This window comes from Tinamus guttatus, unplaced genomic scaffold (genome assembly GCF_059628265.1).
Source record: "Tinamus guttatus ecotype Peru unplaced genomic scaffold, ASM5962826v1 Tinamus_guttatus_pri_ptg000646l, whole genome shotgun sequence".
Taxonomy (NCBI): Eukaryota; Metazoa; Chordata; class Aves; order Tinamiformes; family Tinamidae; genus Tinamus; species Tinamus guttatus.
Window position 1 is genome coordinate 240,991 of NW_028289180.1, and position 21,389 is coordinate 262,379.

At 38.8% G+C, this 21,389-nt stretch overlaps 1 protein-coding gene across 1 annotated transcript; it reads left to right on the forward strand.

The window, feature by feature from the left end:
* The first annotated feature begins 1,843 nt into the window (after positions 1-1,843).
* Positions 1,844-20,350, forward strand: KEL (Kell metallo-endopeptidase (Kell blood group)). Its single transcript, XM_088535797.1, has 18 exons — positions 1,844-1,883; positions 5,151-5,357; positions 6,395-6,598; positions 7,347-7,471; positions 8,340-8,486; positions 9,007-9,072; positions 9,899-10,087; positions 10,433-10,578; positions 11,353-11,476; positions 12,008-12,118; positions 12,856-12,954; positions 13,605-13,682; positions 14,101-14,204; positions 15,443-15,553; positions 17,333-17,400; positions 17,647-17,813; positions 18,585-18,680; positions 19,977-20,350. Exons 1-18 carry the CDS (start codon positions 1,844-1,846, stop codon positions 20,151-20,153), a joined length of 2,259 nt encoding a protein of 752 aa, XP_088391923.1. The 3' UTR covers positions 20,154-20,350.
* The last annotated feature ends 1,039 nt before the right edge of the window (positions 20,351-21,389 follow it).

Genomic DNA, 21,389 nt, shown 5'->3' on the forward strand with positions numbered 1-21,389 from the left:
GTCCCTGGGAACTAATCCTTCTTTTCAGTCCTTAATGTAGAGAAATTTCCCTCCTAGATCTTACCTGTATTCATCCTTAAGGAAACCGTGATATACAGGCTGCAAACAGTCAAAATAACTGCAAATAAGGTGACTATTTTTTTTTAAGGTTTCTCATTGCCAAAAAAAAAAAAAAAAAAAGCAGAAGTGGATTTGTTTCCGTCTCAAATGTGTTTTGGGGTGCATTGGAGAGAGCAAAATGAAAGTCAGGGCTTTCTTCTGGGGGAGGAGGAAAATTAAGATCCAAACCCCACATTATCTTGCAACAGACAGAGGCCTCCAGGCCTCGGAGAAGCAGCAGGTTGAAACAGGCTACTAGCTAACAGGAATATCAGAGTAAAACAGGCTCGTTGGGTGGGGAGGGCACTTGGACTGTTAGAGCGAAAAGAAGTAGGAAATAGTTGAGAAGAAAAGCTGGGGGAGATAAAGAATCACATACTTATGTTCAATTTTTTTTTTCCTGTAGCTTCAGGAGACAGAAGGACCCAGGAGTCCCAAGGAAACAAGAAAAGGCATAAAGCCAATTTTCTGAGAGTGAGAGGTGTTAGAGGGAGAAAGTGGGTGGAGAGTGGCAGAAATGTGTCCATTTCTTTCCCTCCCTCCTGTTTTCTTTAAGGGCGTTCTTCACTTAAACTTTTCTCTCTTTTCTCGTCCCCACAGGATCAGCAAAGCTGGAAAAGAGAGATTGCCTGTGATCTCAGCACCATGTCTTGGGCACAGAAGACATGGTAAACAAATAAGCAGAGGTGAAAGCTGCAGTAACCACGGAAGCAAAGTCTGCTCAAAGAATGATGGCAGAGGTAGGCAGTGGTTTTGTCTCCCAGTCTTATGAGTCACCTTTGTTGCACCCACTCCTACTCTCAGAGCTATGCTACTTACCGCTCTAGGGAATTGGAGCAAACTATTTTTTGAGAATTGATACTCAGAAAAGTCTTGCCCAGATCTCAGAATTAATGATGTTGGGTGTGGCATAAGGATCTGGGACTTCTTGCCTCCGGATTAGTCATCTTAAAGGCCATCCAGATGTTTTAACTTCTTGTAATAACTAATAATAACCGTCTGATTATTTTCTTTGTTGACTATATTCTCATCTTTCAGCAAACAAATTATTTTCAGAAACTCTTTATGCAACATTTTTCCCCCACACATAAATAACTGTGAGTGAGTGTGGTATAGTTTTATGAATGTGAAAATGGCATGGCTAATTGCACTTCGTGTAGTATGATATCTGATTTGAAGTCTCATATAAATAGAGCCAATAAATGTTAACTGCATGTTTACAGGCAGCACACACTGAGTTGTTATCTCAGGGTCGCCAAAATGTACAAGATATTAAAATGCAATAGAATGAAGAATATTTGCTATGAAACTAATTAAAATTAGAAATAAAAATTATATGGTATGCTGTGCAAAGATGCAAAACCTGTGGTTTTATAGCAAAAGGTCATATTTATCATATTTGTCGTATTTATCTCAACTGCATTTTGCTGTCTCCAGAATTTGCATGTTTGATTTGTATATGTATTTTCATATTCCTGTGAGAGGTGTCATCAGTCAAAATTTTAAGTAGTTATTGACTCTTGCTATGGTTCTAATTTTTGGTAGTCCAGATCTAATTCAGCAAATATTCTGTTTAGTTTCCCATGTTACCAGGCATACTAGTTTTGACACAGGCTTAAACATTACTTCTCAAATGGAATTTAATATGCTTAATTTTATGTACTTATATGATTTGCTTACAGAAGCTAGATTTAAGAAAAATGATTAAGTTATTTACAAATTAGTCTGAAAACACATCATCCACATGGCTAGTGTGATGTACATTATTTGGACAACAGTCAGAAGTAAGTTATTTGTGAATAATCTACCGTCTGAAAAATTATATCCATAAATTGCCTCGAAAATAATTATGAATAACAGCTCCAAATATCCCTGCCCTTGGTATCTTTATTTCATTTGCTTTTCCTCAAAGTTAGATGCTTAGTGCTTCTTTTCTGCAACAGTACAGAATACTGATGAAATGTAAGGTGAGAGGGAATTAAGACAAAGGACTTAAAACTCTCTGCAGAATTCAGGGCTGGCTCACAAACAACAAGAGCTGTCGACTGAAAGTCACATTTTTTGCCTGGTTCATCTGCAATCAAACAGTTCTTGCTTTATCAGTGTGGATCCTTTGCAGATTCTGCTAGCCTAAATCATGCTCTCATTTGAATTGGATGTCTCATGGAGTAGACTGTTGCAACATAAATTCAGTTGTTCGTTTTACAATCAAGAGGACAATTAGAAATAAACTTTTATTGATTTTACAGGCATTTGATCTCACAAATTTAGCTATAGAGCACTTGCACACACTTAAAAGCATGGAAGAAATGAAGCCATAATGGAAATAACATTAATTTTCAGCTTTGTGCAAATACTTACTTACTCATAAACAAAGCCCATATGTGGGAACTTTGTCAGAGATTATAGGCTCTTTATTTTCTTCCATAGCCTCCTTCAAACCATTTGCTTGTCTTTTTATGTTGGGCATGTTGGATAACAGACCTAAGCTATGAAGCTTGCCATGAAAACTGCTTTTGTGTCGTTCAAGCTGTGCAACATTTCTGCCTCCTGTGCCCTGAATTTATTTAGTCCGTCTACAGTTCCATCTAGTTAAATTCATGCCACCTTTAATCCACTGATTTTGGAAAGGCTCTGTATTTTGTTGTTTTTGTTCTGAAAACCAGATAGTTCATTTGTGGCACAAAAATAAGATTCAAAGCAGACTAGGAATCTAACAGAGATGAGACTAGAGAAGTTGTAAATACTTCATAATTGGGATAGACCAGATTTTCACCTTGAAAAAAGCAAGTCTATTGTGACAGAGGAGTCAAGAGCATAGTAAAAGATATAGGTGAGAGTTGAAGGCTTGATATTGTTCCTCCTCCTTTTCAGATGGGAAAATTTTCTTTCCCATTTTTCCCCGCCTTACTTTCCACTTGGAAGATAAAAACTAAAATGTGTTACTGCAAGGGCGTATGAAAGGAATTCAAATTTTCTCCTTTATGTTCCTCATCGTATATTTATTGTATGTACAGTGCCAATATGACTGTGTTTTTTATTTTGCAACTTTTAACACCAGAGTTTGCTTGTACGTACATGCTTTCCACTTAGTTATTCTGTATCCTGCTTTATGTAGCCAAAAATAGGATTTTAAAGGTACAAAGGCCATTAGGCATTCAACCCTTGTTAAAAGGTTGCAGGACTCAAGATATTGCCATTTGCTTTTGAGATGCCTCTGTTAATGATCGTAACAAGTGTGTGTTTGAAGGATATCACATACTAAGCTCTGCTTTACTGCATTCTGTGTTTTCTATTCTGTTGAAGTTTTTATATAGGAAGCTCCACCACAGCATTTGAGCATCCTTCAATAGTACACTAGGGAAGATTATTAAACAGCAGACTCATTCATTTTCCTAACCTTTTCTCATGGGAATAGGTATGTACTGTGAGAGTGCTTCACTTCTTGTAGGCTGTGGCTTCTTTTCTTCTTGTTATTTTTGTACAGATCATGCATTCTGGTTTTGTGTTAAAGAAGTTAAATTCTGAGCCTGATGACAATTGAAGCTTAAGATAATCTTTAACTGCTTTGTTAAAGGGAGCAGCAAGGACTGGCACAGAAAGATAAGCTGGTAGCTGAGAGTCCATGACAAGGCAGGCAAGGAACAATGTCCTTATCTGTAAGGGGTGTTACCCCACAATGCTGAAATTAGGGGAGTAAAGCAGATCTGGTGATATAGCCAATCAGCTAAATCACCAGGAAAATCTATAGTGAAGAGGAAGATCCAAGGTCAAGGCTGAAAGTCAAGTGTACAGATTAAGATCAGGATCCAAATCAATGGGGTATAGCCAGGCATAGGCATGGTTTTAATGTTGCTGCAGCATATCTCAGATGGAGATGGAGCATGAGAGGTGCAAAAAGCAGCTCCCAAACGAAGGAGAATGTGCCTCCACTGAGGCTTCTTCTTTTTTTCTTTTTTTTTTTTTTTTCTCTCAGAGAGTTCCAAAGACAGCCAAGGTTCCTCACAGAACTTTTGTATTTCAGAGACCTGGCTTTAAGCACTGGAAGCTAAACTCCTAGGAGGGAGGGAGTGCATGCCAGGTCGTGACCCTGTGGGAGTCCTTGAGAGCACCTCAAACTAGCATATTTTATCAGCTCACATGCCTACTAGAGTTACCCCTTCCTTGCTATACTCTTTCTTCCCTATCCCTCTTCCTTGAGGCTTCTCTGTTCCTTTTCTCTTCTTTCTCCTGCCTCTTTTTCTTTACTGTGTATCTAGTTATTTCACTGTTGTTACACCACCAGGTTCCATTCACGTGTCTATTTTCTTGTGATACACTGTTCTTCTGGTATGTGCACATCAAATTAGGTAGAAGCAGACGACACACAGAGTAAATTTCATCTTATTGTACTCTTAAATAAACTTTTAGGAGAGTAGCCTAGCATAGCCATAGTTTCCTTTGTACACAATGGATAAAAAGATTGATATTTCTGAATTATGCTTTAGCATATCTGAAGACAGATGTCTGAAATAGAAGGGGTACTCTTCCACTGACTAAAAAGGCAGACCTAGAATACTAAATACAAATAAATTGAAGTGAGATAAAACCTGTCTGTATATAAGATATCAGCTGTGACTTGCAACTTACTGTGCTTTTTAGACTATACAAGTCTTTTCTCCCATGTGAACCGGACTCCAAGGCTTAGGATGCAGGAGTTACATCTTGCAGAAAGATCTCGAAGGAATTCTCAGGCTAGTAAACCGTAATAGAGTAATCATTTCTGTAGACACCAGGCACAAAAAAGCTTTGATACTTCGAGGAAGTATATGCAAGGTGACCCCAGAATAGACTTATGGGGAGACTGACCCTCACATAAGAAATTTTATGGTTTTCAAATGCATTAATTTTTCATGTTGTGCAAAAGGTGTATCTGGAAAAGCAAGGGAAATTAAGGAAGTCAGGAAACTTCTGGGAAAAGAATCACCTCAGCGATCTGGAATATTATAGTGCTCTAGCACTAGTCTCATCAGTTATTTACTCTTAAAATAGATGAAAATTAATATGACTAGTACTAACTTTAACAACATTATCTCTCTCTTTTTTTTCCTCTGCTTGTCTCATTTTGTTTTTTCAGACCTGTGACCTAGAGCTGAGAGCAGTTGCAAAGAAGGAGCAATGTCTCTGGGGAAAAAGCCTACTTCTGTGTGCACTAGTTCTCAGCATTGTCCTGGGCCTTACGTTGCTTATCACCCACATAACGATGAGCTGCAGTCTAGGTATAATACATGGTATCCTTTTCCCTGCCTCTTCATCCCCTCATTTATAAGACTCCTTCATATTCTCTCTTTCTCCAGGGCTTATTTGGCTTAGCATCTGTGTGAGAATCAGACTTTCAGAATCTCGATTAAATGTTAAAAGATATTGATTGTAAACAAGGATTTTGGTCTCCTTTCTGGATCGTAGCTTCCTACTTAAAGATCCTCCTCCCCTCCACTTCTCCTCCTGTATCTGCCTTTTATTATGCCTGGACACACCTTTGAGGCAGCATTGTGTTGCCTATATACATTGATTCTATATTTTTGATTCTCATGCTCCTGACCTACAACTGTGTGCAATTGTAGCATCTTGCTCTGTCTAGGAGCCAGGAAATTGGGGCTGACTGATGTTTCACACTCCTCCACTTTTCCATTCCTGATTTCATAAGTCTAGTCCTACTTTTCTAGCACCAACTAGTGTCATCATGTCATAGAGAGAAAAGTCAGTCTCCTGCTCACTGGGGAGCTGCAAAGAAAGACTAGAAACATTCAGTCCTCTGTCAAATTCACTAAACACTTATTTGCAGAATGTTTTATGTACATGTTTTAAACTTTAAACTTTAAATCTACTTTACCCTCTCTGTGTTATGTCCTTCTCTTGTTTCATGTGTTGGCACCATCAGTAGTTTCTTATTTATACTTAGCCAAACCAGTGAGTGTTGAGTCAGAGAACATACATTCAGAAAGCAAAGTAGACTACCTAGATAGTACCAATACAGGACACTAGCTCTGGCCTGATCATCTGTCTTTTATTTTCAGAATCTCCCTTAAAAAGTGCAAAAGCAGTCCTCCAATGAAGCCAAAGATAGCACATGATTTATTCCATGTTCAGCAGAACTTTAAAGGGAATTCAACACTCCAGATGCAAAGAAGTTTGGACCAAAATAAATCTTTTCAGAGAAATGTCCCACAGAGACCTCCTCCTCACTTTTTTGTTTGGAGTTGTTCTCACTCACCATTGTTGCTGCTCAGTTCTCTTCTGTTTTCTTCCTAAGCAGGATCCTGTGATGCTGAGGTGGGTCTTGCACTGTTGGCCAGACTCTTGATTTCTAGGAATGACACAGTAGACCCCTGTAAGGATTTCTACAAATATGCCTGTGGCAGCTGGGAAGGCAAACGCTCAAGCAGAACCACAGAAGAATCACTAAATGTCTTTGATGCATTGTTGGAAGAAAACCAGCTGATCCTGAAAAAACTTTTAGGTAGGGACAGGAGATGATTGCTGTGTTACATTAGCATCTTCCTCAGTTAGAGCTGCAAATTCTGATATCTAAGAGCAGAGTCATTTCCAACAGGGACTGATTCCAGTCCTTTTATTCTTCTGCCATTACATGTACAGATATATTCCTATATTCCATGTCATATTATAATAACCACATTTCAAACATTTCAGTTCCGTTTGCCAAGTGTTATGGAAGTCACACTCCAAATTCTGACAGAAAACCAAGCCATTTTTCTCTTGCCTTATGGAAGTAGCCCCTTTGGCTGTCTTTCAATCTATACTCTGGTCCTATCCTTAGTTCATGTTGGACTGAAGCCAATATATGAACTATATTCCTGTTATACTCGATTTTCAGTGTGAAGAGACCCATTTACCTGGCCTCAGGAAGAATCACGGCTCTGAAGAGTCTCAGGCTCTGTATGCCTGGGTGAACAGGATCCTTCATCCGTTTTGACATGCCCTAACAGTAGTCTAGGCACAGATTTTTTTTTTACAGTGCTAGATGGATTTCTTGAAAATAGAAGTTTTCTCCTTTTTCACGTTTAGAGTTCTTTTAGCTTGGCTAGTCACAAATTAACTTTCTGGTTCTGAAGGTTCCATAGTAGTGACCAGCATGGATATATTTGTTAAATTTTTCTGAATCACAGTGCAATATAATATTTTATTACATCCTTTTCTATTTTTCTACCTTTTTTTTACCTCTTTATTTACCTCTTTTTTTTTCTCAGAGACCGCACAGTCTGGGGTAAGAGGCTCAGCTAGAGAGAAAGCAGTCTTGTTCTATCAGTCCTGCATGGATACTCAACTGATAGAATCCCAAGGAATTCAGCCGTTGAAGGGCCTCCTAAGTCAGGTGAATGTTTGTGTTATTATCTCTCTCTACAGAATTTAATTCTTGTAAGGAAAAGATACAAGTGAAGTGCTGACTAGATAGTCTTCTATTTTTTTTTCTTATGTATTTTGCTAGCATATGGTACTTAAATAAGCTGAAGGTTCACAGCTCAACTTCTAAGTAATACAGTTTTTTTCTTTAAATGCTGTCTCCCAAATCTGGCTTTCTGGCACCTTGTCCCTGGATTTATGCTAATGACCTTAAATAGTTCTTTAGAATCATTCAACAACCAAGACTACAGAAAGGGTAACACTTTAAATCTCAGACACTCCATTCAGTATTATACAATTTACAAGCCAGGGAACATCATGCAAAATGGCTGAGATTTTGTATTTAAGATTTGATAGCCATCTGCTACTGTAGGCTTTGGGAAGGCTTGCTTGAAGAAGAAAATGCTGCTCTTCCCAGGCTGAGTAGCAGGAGGTGCGTCCCTCTTTCTATAAACAAGGATAATTTATGCTCTGTGTCCAAGAATGGTGGGAGAACCTTTCAGTAAAAGGATGACCAACTGCAAACCCACATTTGAATCTGCTGTTAGGGAGGTGGAACCATTAATCTTTGATCTCTGTTTGTCATTCCCAAAGACTTTATAAAAGTATGACCTCTTTCCATCCCTGTGTCATTCTGTAGTTTGTGACTTTGCTTAAGTGAAAGCGACGTCATTATAAAGCCAACAATCAAACGGAGTATGTAGAAGTCTTCGTGCATTTCACTTTTTGCTCTTTGCCTTATTTTTTCACAGTTGTCATAATGACTGAGTTCACAGGAGTAAATAAGGATTGAACAAATATGTTTCTCCTTCTCTCATGCTGCCTGTCTCCCTCTCTAGGTTGGTGTCTGGAATATCACAGGCATTGGGAAAGCAAAAGATTTTAACAAAACACTTCAGACTCTCATGGGCAGATACAACACCTTTCCCTTTTTCAGTGTCCATGTAGGACCTAGCCCTTTTGACCCAAACACCAATATAATTCAGGTGAGTGGACTTAGAAAACAGGGCCATCAGGAAGCACTGGGAATAAAGGATAGGTTAGGCAATTGGAGGGATACAGGCTTGCTCATGCTAAGTTTTGTAAAAATTTCCCCTAAGGCTTAATTTTTAACTACCTGAAAGTATTTTTTTTTAAAAGTCTTCCTGAAAAAGGAGGAGAGGATGATAAATAAGTTACGTCCTTTCTCTCATCTCTTCTGTCTGGCCTGTGTAGATTGTATTTTGTCAAGGTAAGAATTTGCTGTTCTTACAGGAATGGGCATGAGTAGTGCAATAAAGATGCAATAGTGCTATTGACATAGTTTGCTACTGCTATGAGTACATATAGAAATATTTAACAGTGTGACTTACATTTGAACACCAATTGCAACAGATATGAGCAATTTATAACACTTGACAATTCAAAATCTGTGACACAGAAATAAACACAGACTGCTGAATGTATTATTTTCGTGTTTCCAGTAATTTTTGAAAGTTGGATGATTTTCCTTCTCTCCTTTTGCAGATTGACCATCCTGAGTTTGAGATGCCACCTGAGAGTAAATTCAAAGAGAAAAAAAATTATCTTGAGGTAACATATCAGAGGCTGAAGCAAGGTAAAAATAGCTTGGTGTAGGGATCTCCTTGAATTGCCTCCTGGTTCAGAGTGGCCTGTTTCCATGGGGTATGGACACAGGGGTATGAACCTCTGTAAATGTCTCCAGAAGGAATTTGGTACAAAATTGTTTACTTCACTAAAAGTTTATTTTGTAAAAGGCAACCTCTTCTTAGGTGATGAGCTTTAATCCATAAAGAACTTGCTATACATTTAATATATGTTTTTTAAGTTATATGAATCTAGGCTTCTCCTTAGATTTTGTCTTGTCCACAGAAAGGCATTATAACATACAAATTAAAATGTGTGTGTATTGGGGGATTGGTAGCTAGCATTTTAAAGTTAATTATAGAAGTCTTAATCTTGAGCTCTTTGACCTTGGGAGCAAGTCTTTACAGCAAGGTTTATTTCATCACAACACTCTCGTTTTTTCTGAAATGCATAAAAATGAGTTGATTTCAGTTTCTGACTCTGACTCTTCCAGACAAGTCCTTAAATAATGAGCCTCCTCACCCAACACATTTTCTTGACAGCTCATGAAAACAGAAGTAAGAATCTGACATTTCATCTCCATCCAGAATACTGACTCTTTGTATCACTATCTACTACATTTTTCTCTCTATTTTAGGGCCTGCTGTTCTAAAATGGTACTGTTATTTAAAGTGATAGTAAGGCAGGATAAAAATAAGTTTATTATTTGTCGGGAACGCAATGCTCTCCTTGAGAAAGCAGCTGGGCTCAGCATGGGATGCATAGAGTGACTTAATTTCAGTCATGTTTTTCCCAATGCTCTGTATTGTAGGTTCTCCGTGTGTATCTCTCATATTTGGAGAAACTAGGGCACCTGCTTGGAGAACCACAGGATGTTCCCCCTGGCTTCTTTTCCCTTACCTTGTCCTTCATCTCTAACCTCCAGCAAGTTATCACGCCACTGCAGGAAAGACAGCAGAGAGGAATGCTGTTCTATCGTACCACCATTAGGGAGCTACAGGTATTCATATCTGGAAGATCCAGATCAAAAGAGATATAAGATACCTTGTTTAGATGCCATTGCAGCTAATATGTGGAATCTATTGAACTCTCAATAACCTATTAACCTACTGTCTCTTATTGGTAGCATGTTGGGCTTTCCAGGACTCCAGCCCCACCATGCTAATTTGATAAAAGTATGTCTTCTCTCTTTTTCTACTATAACCAATTCCCATCCAATAGCCACAGCTCAACTGATTTAAAATATGCGTTACTGGTATTAGGGAATATATCCAAATTTCCCTATTGATTTTTATCAGTTAGTCTGGGTGTGTAGTTCACCATGTAAGCTTTACTTTACTTTTAGGAAAAGGCACCCGCAATCGACTGGCTGCTGTGTCTGCAAGCAGCCTTCCATCCTGTGCCAGTGAATCTCTCTCAGCCAATTGCAGTACATGACATGGATTACTTGCAAGGCATGTCACGGCTTATTGAGCAATGGCAGAAGCAAAGGTAGGAGTTAATATCTATGGTAGTAGCTGTTCAAACCTCAGAAAAAAATAACTTCAGTTATAGAGGTCTGTGGAGGATGTTCCTGAAATTGCTGGTATAATGAATTCAAAGCACATGTGGCTCTATATCCTCAGGTTCAGCCAATCATGAGGCTTAATGCCTACTCCCAATAGTCTTGCACATGCACACCCTGTATATAGACATATAACATCTGGCCACACAGATTGACAGAGACAAAATGCTTATCTCTCTATCTGTCTAGATAGATACATAAATAGAATACAAATCACCCCAGTAACTGATCTCTGACGTTCAGCCTAACCAGTTGCTCGTGTTAGGCCTCCTGGTCTCCTCAGAGCAGGCACTTGAACTTAAAATCTTCCAAATTTCATAATCTGACTCCACCTGAGGGTACTCAAACTTCTTATCCTTCTCAGTGGCTGGTCCAACTTCAAGTTTGCATATATGTTCAGAACAAAAAGCACAACCACACAGAAAATGGGAATGGAGTTCAATGAGCAGATAGGACAGTCTGCAGTGATCATATACAGGGCTCAAACAAATGTGCTGCCAAGCCCCATGTTTACACTCAGCCTCTTACTCGTTTTTCCATATGTTTTCTCATGCCTGTTCCTCCCAATTCACTGTGATTCCTGAATTAAGGGTTTCCTTCTCGTTGTTTTAGCCCAAGGTTATTAATGATATTAGTGTTTAAATAATATGGGCTTAAACGGACCTTTAATATTGATCTTTATAAGTGCCCTTTTCCTACAGGATCCTTCACATCTACATGATGGTCTGTCTGATTGGGAATCTCTTCCCAGCCCTAGACAGTCGATTCCAAGATGCACGCCTGGAGCTATCTAAGATTCTTCATGGAAAAATAGGATCTGGAATGGTGAGTTATCCTACCACCAACTTCTTTAGTCTCCACAGCAGCGCTAGGACAATCTTTCTGGATGTTATCTTCATGTGTCTTCTGGATGGAGTTAGATCTGGGGAGGAAAATCACTCCTGCCATGCCAGTAAATTCTTTCGGTTTCTGAAAGTGATATGATATGCAATTTTATAGTTAAAATTTTAAAGTTAAAAAAACTTTATTTATGTAAAATAAAGTACCAGTTTACCCTGCTTACTTTCATAAATGATTAGGACTTATCTAGGAGTTGAGACAAATACAAACAAGGAAGATGTTGTTTCCTGTCTCATGATACAGAGCCATCAGTTCTCTATTTTTGGGTGTCACATCAAAGTTTTCTGAGGTGTTTAAGAGTATCAGTTAAAGTAATTACTTATTATTTATGTCTCTCATTTCTAAGTAATAGCAGATATGCAACTGTTTATCTGTCTACATATCTTTCTACTGTTTTCATCTTAATCTATTCTTTCTCACTCACATGTGTCTCTATTTCTTTGTCTATTCTTATAGATCCCAGAAGATCGCTGGCGGATGTGCTTGAGTGAAACCAGCTTTTTTTTTGAACCAGTCCTAGGGCAGATGATTGTTCAAGAAATTTTCCCTCAACAGAACAAGAAACTTGTAGGTATTCATCCTCTTCTCCCCTAAGCACATCTCAGCTTCCTCTCTTTCTTTCTTTGCCATGTCAACCTCAAACCAAGGAAACAAGGTCATATGCAGATTGATTATCTGTTTAATGGTCTTGTGCATACACACTTTTCCTACTTTTTTGAGGAGAGCTGCACATTTTTTTTTTCTTTTGAGGCTAAGGCTTCATTTTTTAAAGGAAAACTAATGTAGCCACTGAGGTTTATGAAGAGTTTACAGTGTATAAAGTAACACAAAACAACAACCCCAAGAAAAGATAGCAGGAAACTCAAAACTTTTTGTGTTTGAAGCACAAAACTGAATCAGGAAAGTATAATTTTGTGAAGGAGAGTCTCACGCTGCTATAACTTCGGAAAAGGAGACCCCCAATTTGTAATAGCTGTGAATCCCAAATTTACAAGAAGTGTCGAGGACTTTGGGTCTGGTGGCATTCCAATAAGATTTAAATACAAAGCAGTTATGCTTCCCTCCTATAGTGAGAGGCAAGAGGAAAAGATGTATGAGAGAATGCTGAGCCCAACAAAGGATCACAGTACACCTAAGAAACCTAAGACTAAAGAGATATAAAAACTGAATTTCCTCTCTTACTGAGAAAGAGGCATGAACCCCTATTTGTTTTGTGGTTGAGTTGTCAGAACGTGAGAAGACTAAGCAAAGTCTAAAGAGTTTTTTATGCAGTCCTGACAGTGCTTTCTTTTCCTCCATGGCAGGCTGAGCAGATGTTCTCTGAGATCAGAGATGCCCTGTATAGCCGACTCAATCAGGTGGAGTGGATGGATGAGAAGACTCGTGTAGAAGCTAAAGTTCTGGTACGTGCAGAAGGTGTAAGTTACTGAGGCCTTCCTTTCCCTGAAGCCTTTAGAGGAGTAATGGAAAGAGCCTGAATGAAAGAGACATTCCTAGCCACTTCTACAAATACATGCTATTAAACAGGTCTAAATGCACTTAGAATCATAGAATCATAGAATCATTAAGGTTGGAAGGGACCTCAAGAGATCATCTAGTCCAACCCTCCTGCACACGCAGGGTCACCTAGAGCATGTGGCACAGGATTGTGTCCAAGTGGGTTTTGAAGATCTCCTCGTTTGTGGTTTTGTAAGAGCAGTCATATACATGTGATCATTCCCTGATACATAGATACAGAAAGGCTCAGTGTTTGCCCATGGATTCTTCTACATTGCACCTGCAGATTTGCACATAAAGAGAGCGATGAAGCTCTGAGAGTCTAACGACAGAAAACATTGTTAAAAAAGGAGTAGAGCTCCATTAGGCCTCAGGCCACTGAGTTCAGAAAGCAGAGCAACAAGTGGAGATGTATTGCTTGAAACAGTGTAGCTGTCATTTTAAAGGATTGATTTGTAGACGATATTTGCATGATTCAAAATACAGCTTAAAAAGAACTTCCAGAATGTAAAGCCTGGTGATGTTTCTTTATTTTTTTTGTTTGATACGTTTTCAGATTTCCAGACTACAAGTGGAAGTTGGCTATCCAGCTCACATACTTCAAACTGACAAAGTGAACCTGGAATACCAGAATGTGAGCTATATAATGTAAACATGCCTGCCTCATTACTGGCAGTTTATCTGTATCAACTGCCTGTTGCTGAAAGAGCCTAGAATTTCTGGAGCATATCTTACTGTTCTGTAACAGACTGTCTAGGGAACCTGTAGCTATTGCTTCTACTTTGTTGCTTATGCTTTCTTCTATCAAGAGGGTAGGACCGAGAGGGATTTACTATTGCTTGGATGTGTGATCTCTTCTGTTTGGCCTGTGGATGTCTTTCATGTCAAAACTTATATTGAAGTTCTTTATCGTGGGAGAGGAAAAAAGAAAGTATTTCAGTGGTTTGCGTTTTGATGAGTCCCTTTATTTGCTTCTGGGACTTTGCTCTTTCTCATGCTGTCCAATTCATTCTATGCTCTATGGCTGTCACCTTGCCTGTCTCTTCCCTTAGTTGCAGGTAAATCAAGAAACTTTTCTCCTCAATATCGTGGCTTGCTTGAAGACACTGAGGGAGAATTCCTACCAGAGACTCCTTCAGCATCACTCACAGGATAAGTAAGTTTTAGACACTGAACTGGAAAAAAAAACCACAGAATCACAGACTTGCAGTTTAGTTGAGGTTGGCCAGGATTTGTGGAGATCATCTAGTTCAATCCAAAGCGAGGTCAACTATAAGAGATTACTGAGGACTGTGCTCAGCAAGATTTTGGACATCTCCAAGGATGGAAACTCCACAGCCTCTCTGGGCACCAGCTCTAGTGTTTGACCACTCTCACAGTAAAATATTTTTATCTTATGTTTAAATTTCCTATACTTCAAATTGTGACCATTGACTCTTGTGCTTTCCCTGGATACCACTGGGAGAAATCTGGAATCATTGTTTTTACACCCTGCCATGAGGTATTTATACACATTGAGAAGATCTCCCTGGATGTCCTTAAGGCTAAGTAATCCTAGGTTTCTCAGCCTCTGTTTGTATGGCAAATGATCGATCCCTTAGTCATTTAGTGGCCCTTCACTGGACTCTGTCCCTTTCCTGTATGTCCCTTTCCAGTAGTGTGGGGTGCAGGGAGTGAAGGGGGACAGAAATGACTGCAGTATGCCATATGTGGTTTCACCAGTGCTGAATAGAGGGGTGTAATTAGCTCCACTGACCCACTGGCAAGTGTTCTCCTAATGTAGCCCAGGGTGCTACTGGCCTTTTTCACTGCAAAGATGTCTTGCTGACTCATATTCAAAAAAAATTAATCTGGCAGCCTCTCTTCAGTGTGAACTCATGCTACCAAAAGTGCCAGCATTTCAGGCCCTGGGGAAAAAAATCACCTTTTCTTCTCCCCTTATCATAAAACCTTGAATAAAGGGAATAGTAGATGGTCCTGGGCTTGCTGTTATCTGACAGCAAAATAATGCGTTGACATGAATAACAATGTGATTATATCAAAAGCAGCACACAGGATGCTTTTGAAGGCAGGCATGCCTGGGGCCCAAGGCTGCCTCTATGCAGCATATTATGAGGCTAATAATTATGACTTACTGGACAGGGAAGCTGTGAAAGGGGAATCCATTAGTGTGCATGAAAACTAAGCTACTACAGTAACTGTATGTAAACAAGTGCATGTTTTCTCTAAACATCTTTTACTCTGGATCCTGTCTGGATGATAGGAACTTCAACCTTTGCCTGTGCTGCATATAGGTGGTATGAAGGAAACCATTTTTGCACATGCAGTGAAGGAAAGGAGCAAGGTATGAAGTAAGGAGTTAATATGTTCTCTCATATGTTCTCTCATTTCTAGCTGGAAGATTTCCCCTTGGCATGTCCATTCCTACTACTCACTAAGGCAGCACATGGTGGTCTTCCCAGCTGGAATGTTTCGCAGCCCTTTTTTCAATCCAGAATTTCCCAGGTATGGAGAGACTGCAAAGTTGGAAACTGAACGTAATTCCCTTTGCTGCACCATGTTTCTGGGAAGAATCATAATGGGTTTGTCTTTACCGCTTTAAAAAAAATGTAGTTCTGCACCAATAATCTCTGGAAGTGTTTGACCATTGACTTTGCTGAAGAAAAATCAGAATCTAGAAACTAAGCTGAGTCTGTTTTCATCTGTCGCTAACTGATATCAGACTCCTAGATTTCTTGGCATTGAATATGAATCCAGGGCAAAAAGGCAGAAATCTCATGCAGGTTAACTACAAAGAAGATAGCTCACCTCTGCATCTTATTTTCTAGATTCGAGAATTCCTGTGAAACCTATAAAAAACAGGAGAGTCACCGAGTAACTTCCTGTCAGATGTCTCTTCAAATGATCAAATATAATTCTGTTCTTCTCTTTTTTTAAAGAAACCTCCTGTAATAAGAGGACATATTCTTTTTGCCTTGTAGCTATGATTCTTCTGCAGTTCTTGTAATTGCATTCTTTCATCGTATTGAACAGATCTGTGTAGCAATAATTTTTCTGATATTAAAGTCACTGTAGTTGTCCATAAAAGTCTTGTTTATCCTTTCTTCTTAAATGATAATGGATAAAGACTTGTCAAAATCCCATTTTATTCCAGAGATAAATTCACACTGTCGGAAGAGGCTTAATTTTGAAAGAAACAGATGTCTCAGTTAAAATAGTTCTTCTTTTTCTGATTTTCTACCACTAGTTGTACAATATCCTCTACTACTTGAAGTGTGTCAGAAAGTCATTATCATATCAAGAATAAGACACAGTGAAAGAATAATAGCCAAAAAAAAAAAAAAAAAGTGATACGGGTTCTCACCATATTCTTTATGTCTGACGAAGTGTCTGGAGATTCTTGCTACTTTTACATTCAGTTTTAACAAAACAGATTTTTCTCACTGTCCTTCCAGTTCAGTAGACTCAAAAGTCAAATTTTATCAGCTTTTGGGGGGACAACATGCACGCTAGCATGTTATTATCCTCCAAATTTAAAATTTACTGCCAAAAAGAGCTCTTCAATTCAGATTGCTCTGAGGATATTTTTAAAAATAAGAAATCAGTAATGCAACACTATTTTTATAAGCTACAGAGCTTCTGAAAAAGCAGCTGTTACAGAAGATGAGCTGTTCTGTTTTTGTCAGTGCTTTATTGACTTCTTAGTATATAATAATGATCTTCTACATTCACTTAATGCTTTTCACAGTTTTAATCAGTGAAGAAGAAATGAGCTTATCATTTCATATTATGGAAATAAGCTTCGAGTGGACTCTTATTCATGAGAATATCTGTAAATTCATGGCATAGAATCATAGATGACCTCTGGAGGTCAGGTTCCACTGCCTGTAGTGGGACCATTCACAAGGTACAATCAGAGTATTTGTAGTCAAACCTTAGTGTAATTTTTGAGTAACTAGGGACATATCTCAACAATACATTTTCATTAGAATCGGTGTTTCAGAAAGACTCTCACTGTTTCTCAGCAGACTCTTCATTATTATTATGGATGGGAATAAATTTAACTCAAACCCATGGGACAATTTTAAGTATTAGTAGAGTAATTTATACTTTTATTTGGATTTTACAGTGTGCTATATCTGGGAGGCAATTAATAGAAAGTCTGTGTTCTTTCAGAGTTGAATGCTCCTACTCAGCACACAGTTGTACACAGTGGCTAAAGACAAAGAACACTCATGTCCTTTTCTTTTCAAAAGCCTTTTTTTTTTCCTATTTATTTTCCAGTGCTGTGAACTTTGGAGCCATGGGGGTGTTCATGGCACATGAGCTTCTTCATGCATTCTATAATTATGGTGAGTACTGGCTGTTGGTCAAGCTTATCTTCTTTGTTTACTCTTCTACGCCCCCAGTGGTACTTTTCCCACAAGCAATTTAAATCCTGGTCCCTATGGTCAATGTATATTATTAAGGCATGTGAAGCTAAGGAAAACCCATTCCACATCATGCAGATTACTAAGAGAATCTCAATGATTAGTGTGGGGAATGTAAGTGAACAGCAGAAATAACTTAACTTTCTAGGACTCTTTTTTCACCTGCAGTGCTACCTGGGGGCTGTCTTACCTGCAACAGGAGTGCACTACAGCAAGCTATAGATTGCTTGGTAAAACAGTATGAAAGTTACTCTATGTTTGGGTTTAAGACCAATGGGACTTTTACTCTTTTGGAGAATACAGCTGACAACGGAGGACTTGCTGTTGCTTACCAGGTATTGCAATCTACCTACTTCCCTAATCTTACAGTCTCACCACACAACTCAACCAATATGCTGTAAGATTTTCAGCGCATCCCTGTCCTACATGCTGCCCCATCCTAGGCTCTTTGTACTTCTCTGCCAGTGCAGTGTGTGCTGTGCACGTCTTCAACTTTTTCAGTCACTCCTCACTACTACCACATAAGGCCACTCCTCCCCTTCATCTATTCCAGGGTGGGCCAAATTTTCTCATGCATACAAAAGTAGATAATTATTATGTCACACATATCATTCCTATGGAACTAAGCTGAGGCATTTGAGTTAATTTAAGTTACCCCAAGAACCAGAATTCTCTGTGGTTCTGTGAGGGTGTTAAAACAACGCCATAATATTCCTTTCAGCATTAACTTCTGTCTAGAAGGATCTTTGCTTTCTTCATGCAAGGATTTTGAAAGTTTAATTAATTGTTTGGCTCAGTGTGCTCTGAGATATCTAGGTCTCGGATGGTACTTTTTTCACTAAGAATGTTGAGGTAGTTCACATGCATTTACAAACTAAACAAAGGTTTATTGGTGGCAACAACATGAACATTTTATTCATATAGGTGACTTGTATTAAAAGTAATTTTCATTCTTTAATAGTGCAGTTACCACGTACCTTCTTCTGACCATCCATTTTTAGATTTATTGAATATTTATTAGACTGATATATCTCACAAATGAAAGACATGTTTTGGGGAAACTGTCTGAAGATTGGGCTATTATTATTACTTTTCTTTCTCCACAGGCCTATAAGAACTGGCTGAAAAAGCACAGACAAGAGAAGGATTTACCTAAAATTGGACTTACACATGATCAACTCTTTTACCTCAGTTTTGCTCATGTAATGAATTCCAGACTAGTCAGGCATCTGTCTCCCACTCCATTGTCCTCCACGTTGTTATAGTTTGTCTTTCTTGATGTTCAGGTCCCTTTAATCTTCCTTGCAGAACTGGGCATGATAATGTTGAGAGATGCAGAATCTCTTTTAGAAAGCTAAAATTCACATATGGGACACTGTTCTGTAATGAGTCTCAAAGCTAATATAAGTCTTGTCTGTGAACATATCTTAAACAATGTTCTGGTATCTGCCAAACTTAAATTGCAGCAGACAAGTTGTGTCAGAGAAGGTGTGCATCACAACCAGCCTCTGATTACTATTTTTGCCATCATGTTCAATCTTACAAATGGCAAGTGGAATTTTACTAGAAAAGCACAAATCAGTCGTCTTCTTCCATCCACCACTCTGTCATAATAAATGACTAGATGTCATACTCAGAATGAATGATGGTGAAAAAGAAATTTAGAATGTCATTTAGAGATAAAGAACTAGAAGTACATGATCATACATAACACTGATGGTGATTTCTGAGGAAATCTCTTCTTGTTTAAAGATTTGTGCAAAGCTGTGTAGTTGAGTTGCTGATCAGAAACCATTGGATTTCCATGCATAGAGAAGTAACTCCCTTATTAATTGCTGTAATTCTCTGAAGGAAAAACTTTTGCACATGTAAGTGACCTTCAGTCAGAGCAGTGAATAGAAAACTAGTCCAGTCCTGAAACCACATATGGTTGGATCTCTGTGGCATGACTTGTATTTCAGAGGCTATGTGGCAGCTACTGCATCCTTTGTCATTGAATGAAGACTCTACTTACCAGAGTGACGACCTGGTTTTCAGCCACAACACTAGTAATATCATACAATATCCTCACCGTCGCCTCCCTAATAATACTACTATGTTGTGTAAACACGTCTTTTTCTCAATGAGCACTAAATGCTTTTATGTGAGAAACCAAAGATACTGAGGCTACATCTTTATTGTCATATTAGATTGGGAAGTGCAAGATTACGTGAGTCCAAGCTCTGAGATGCTCAACATTCTCTGTGCTCTGGACTAGCTAATTTACAAAGAGAGCACATGACTTGTCAGAAGGGGAGAGTGAGACAGAGAAGGGGAAGACGGTAGAAGATTGTGGTTGTGAAGGAAAAGATCTGAATACCATTTGCTCCCCTTGTGTGTTTCCTTGCTAACTTCAGCAGCCTCAGGCATGCAGAATCTGCAGAGACAGAAAGGGGGCCCTTAGGACTTGTTCACATGAGGGCTTTCATGCAAACTGACTTTTCTATTTTGCTTCTCAGGCAATGTGTGGACACCAGGATCCTGAGAAACTGCAGTCTTACATACACACAGATCCACATAGCCCCTTGCCACTTCGTGTCTATGGGTCTGTCAGCAATAGTCAGGACTTTGCCAAACACTTCCACTGCCCCAGCAGATCACCAATGAACCCGGATAAGAAGTGCCACATCTGGTAATCTGCATGGCAAAGGAGGAAGAGAAATTTGACTCCAGAGAGATGAAGGCCTGAACTGTGAAAGTATGGCCATCATATCTGGGCTTATGGAGAGACATGGTGCTCGTATTCATTTATCTGCTTTCCTTTTTATCCTTTCCTCAGCCTCAACTTGCACTTCTCTCAGCAGTTTATTGTCTCAAAAATTCCAACCTGAGTTCATATGGGAATAGAGTTTCTTCCTACTGCTGCCAGCTCTGTGTTCCAGCTGGGTCAACTCCGGAGTCCAGCAAGTCCCAAGGTAGTAAGATAACCAGTCATCTTGGGCTAAAACAGTCTAGGAAAGTACCGTTACATTTGTTCCTCTGTTTGGTGTGTTTCGCTGTGGAATCCAGCAGCTGTACAGGCATGTTGAAGGTGCAGGCCAACAAGTTGTAACCCTAAGACCTGTTCATATCAGAGCAGCTGTTAGGGAGATTCTGTAGATTACTATGCAAACCACACATTTACACTGCCAGAGAAGAAGAAATAATCTTCTGCCAGTAAGTGAAGACTAGGATAGGAAAGACTAAGTAGCTCCAGCTTCTAAATTGTTAGATGAGTCACATAATAATGAAGGTTCTTCTTGATATCTATTTCATCAGCTAACATGAATAATATTTAGCAGAATTTTAGCTGTATACCTCATCTGTGCCCTTCTATCCAAGTTCACTGGCACTAATCATTCACACATTAACACATTCATTAACACATTCACATTCTCTGATTTAGGGCAAGGATACAGGTAAAGGTGAAATATTGGACAGATAGAAGGGGTCCTAGGGATCTCTGAAGATTATTTAGCCTGAACATTCAGAATTCCAAGACCTTTTCTGAATCCTGAACCAGATTCTCTCATCCCTTCAGATTCTAGATTTATAAATACTTACTCTCCAAACAGAGGAGTTCATGTGTTGTAGGTTTTTACTATCTAATCAAAATAGAATTTTAGGGATTAATATAAGTAATATGCCATAATTATGAAAACTGAAATTCATAGTAATTCTATTAACTCTTACCAAGTATTGATCAATGCATCAGAAAAATTTCCAAGAACAGGCTCATCAGTGTTTTTATTTTCATTAAAGACTAAAATATTAATATAAAACTATTGGCTTCAGAAAAAAAGAACAGTAGGACTTTGATTATAAATTCTTTATGGTCAGGTTTGTTTCTTTGTTTTGTATTTGTACTGTGCCTATCTTAGCTGGAATTCTTA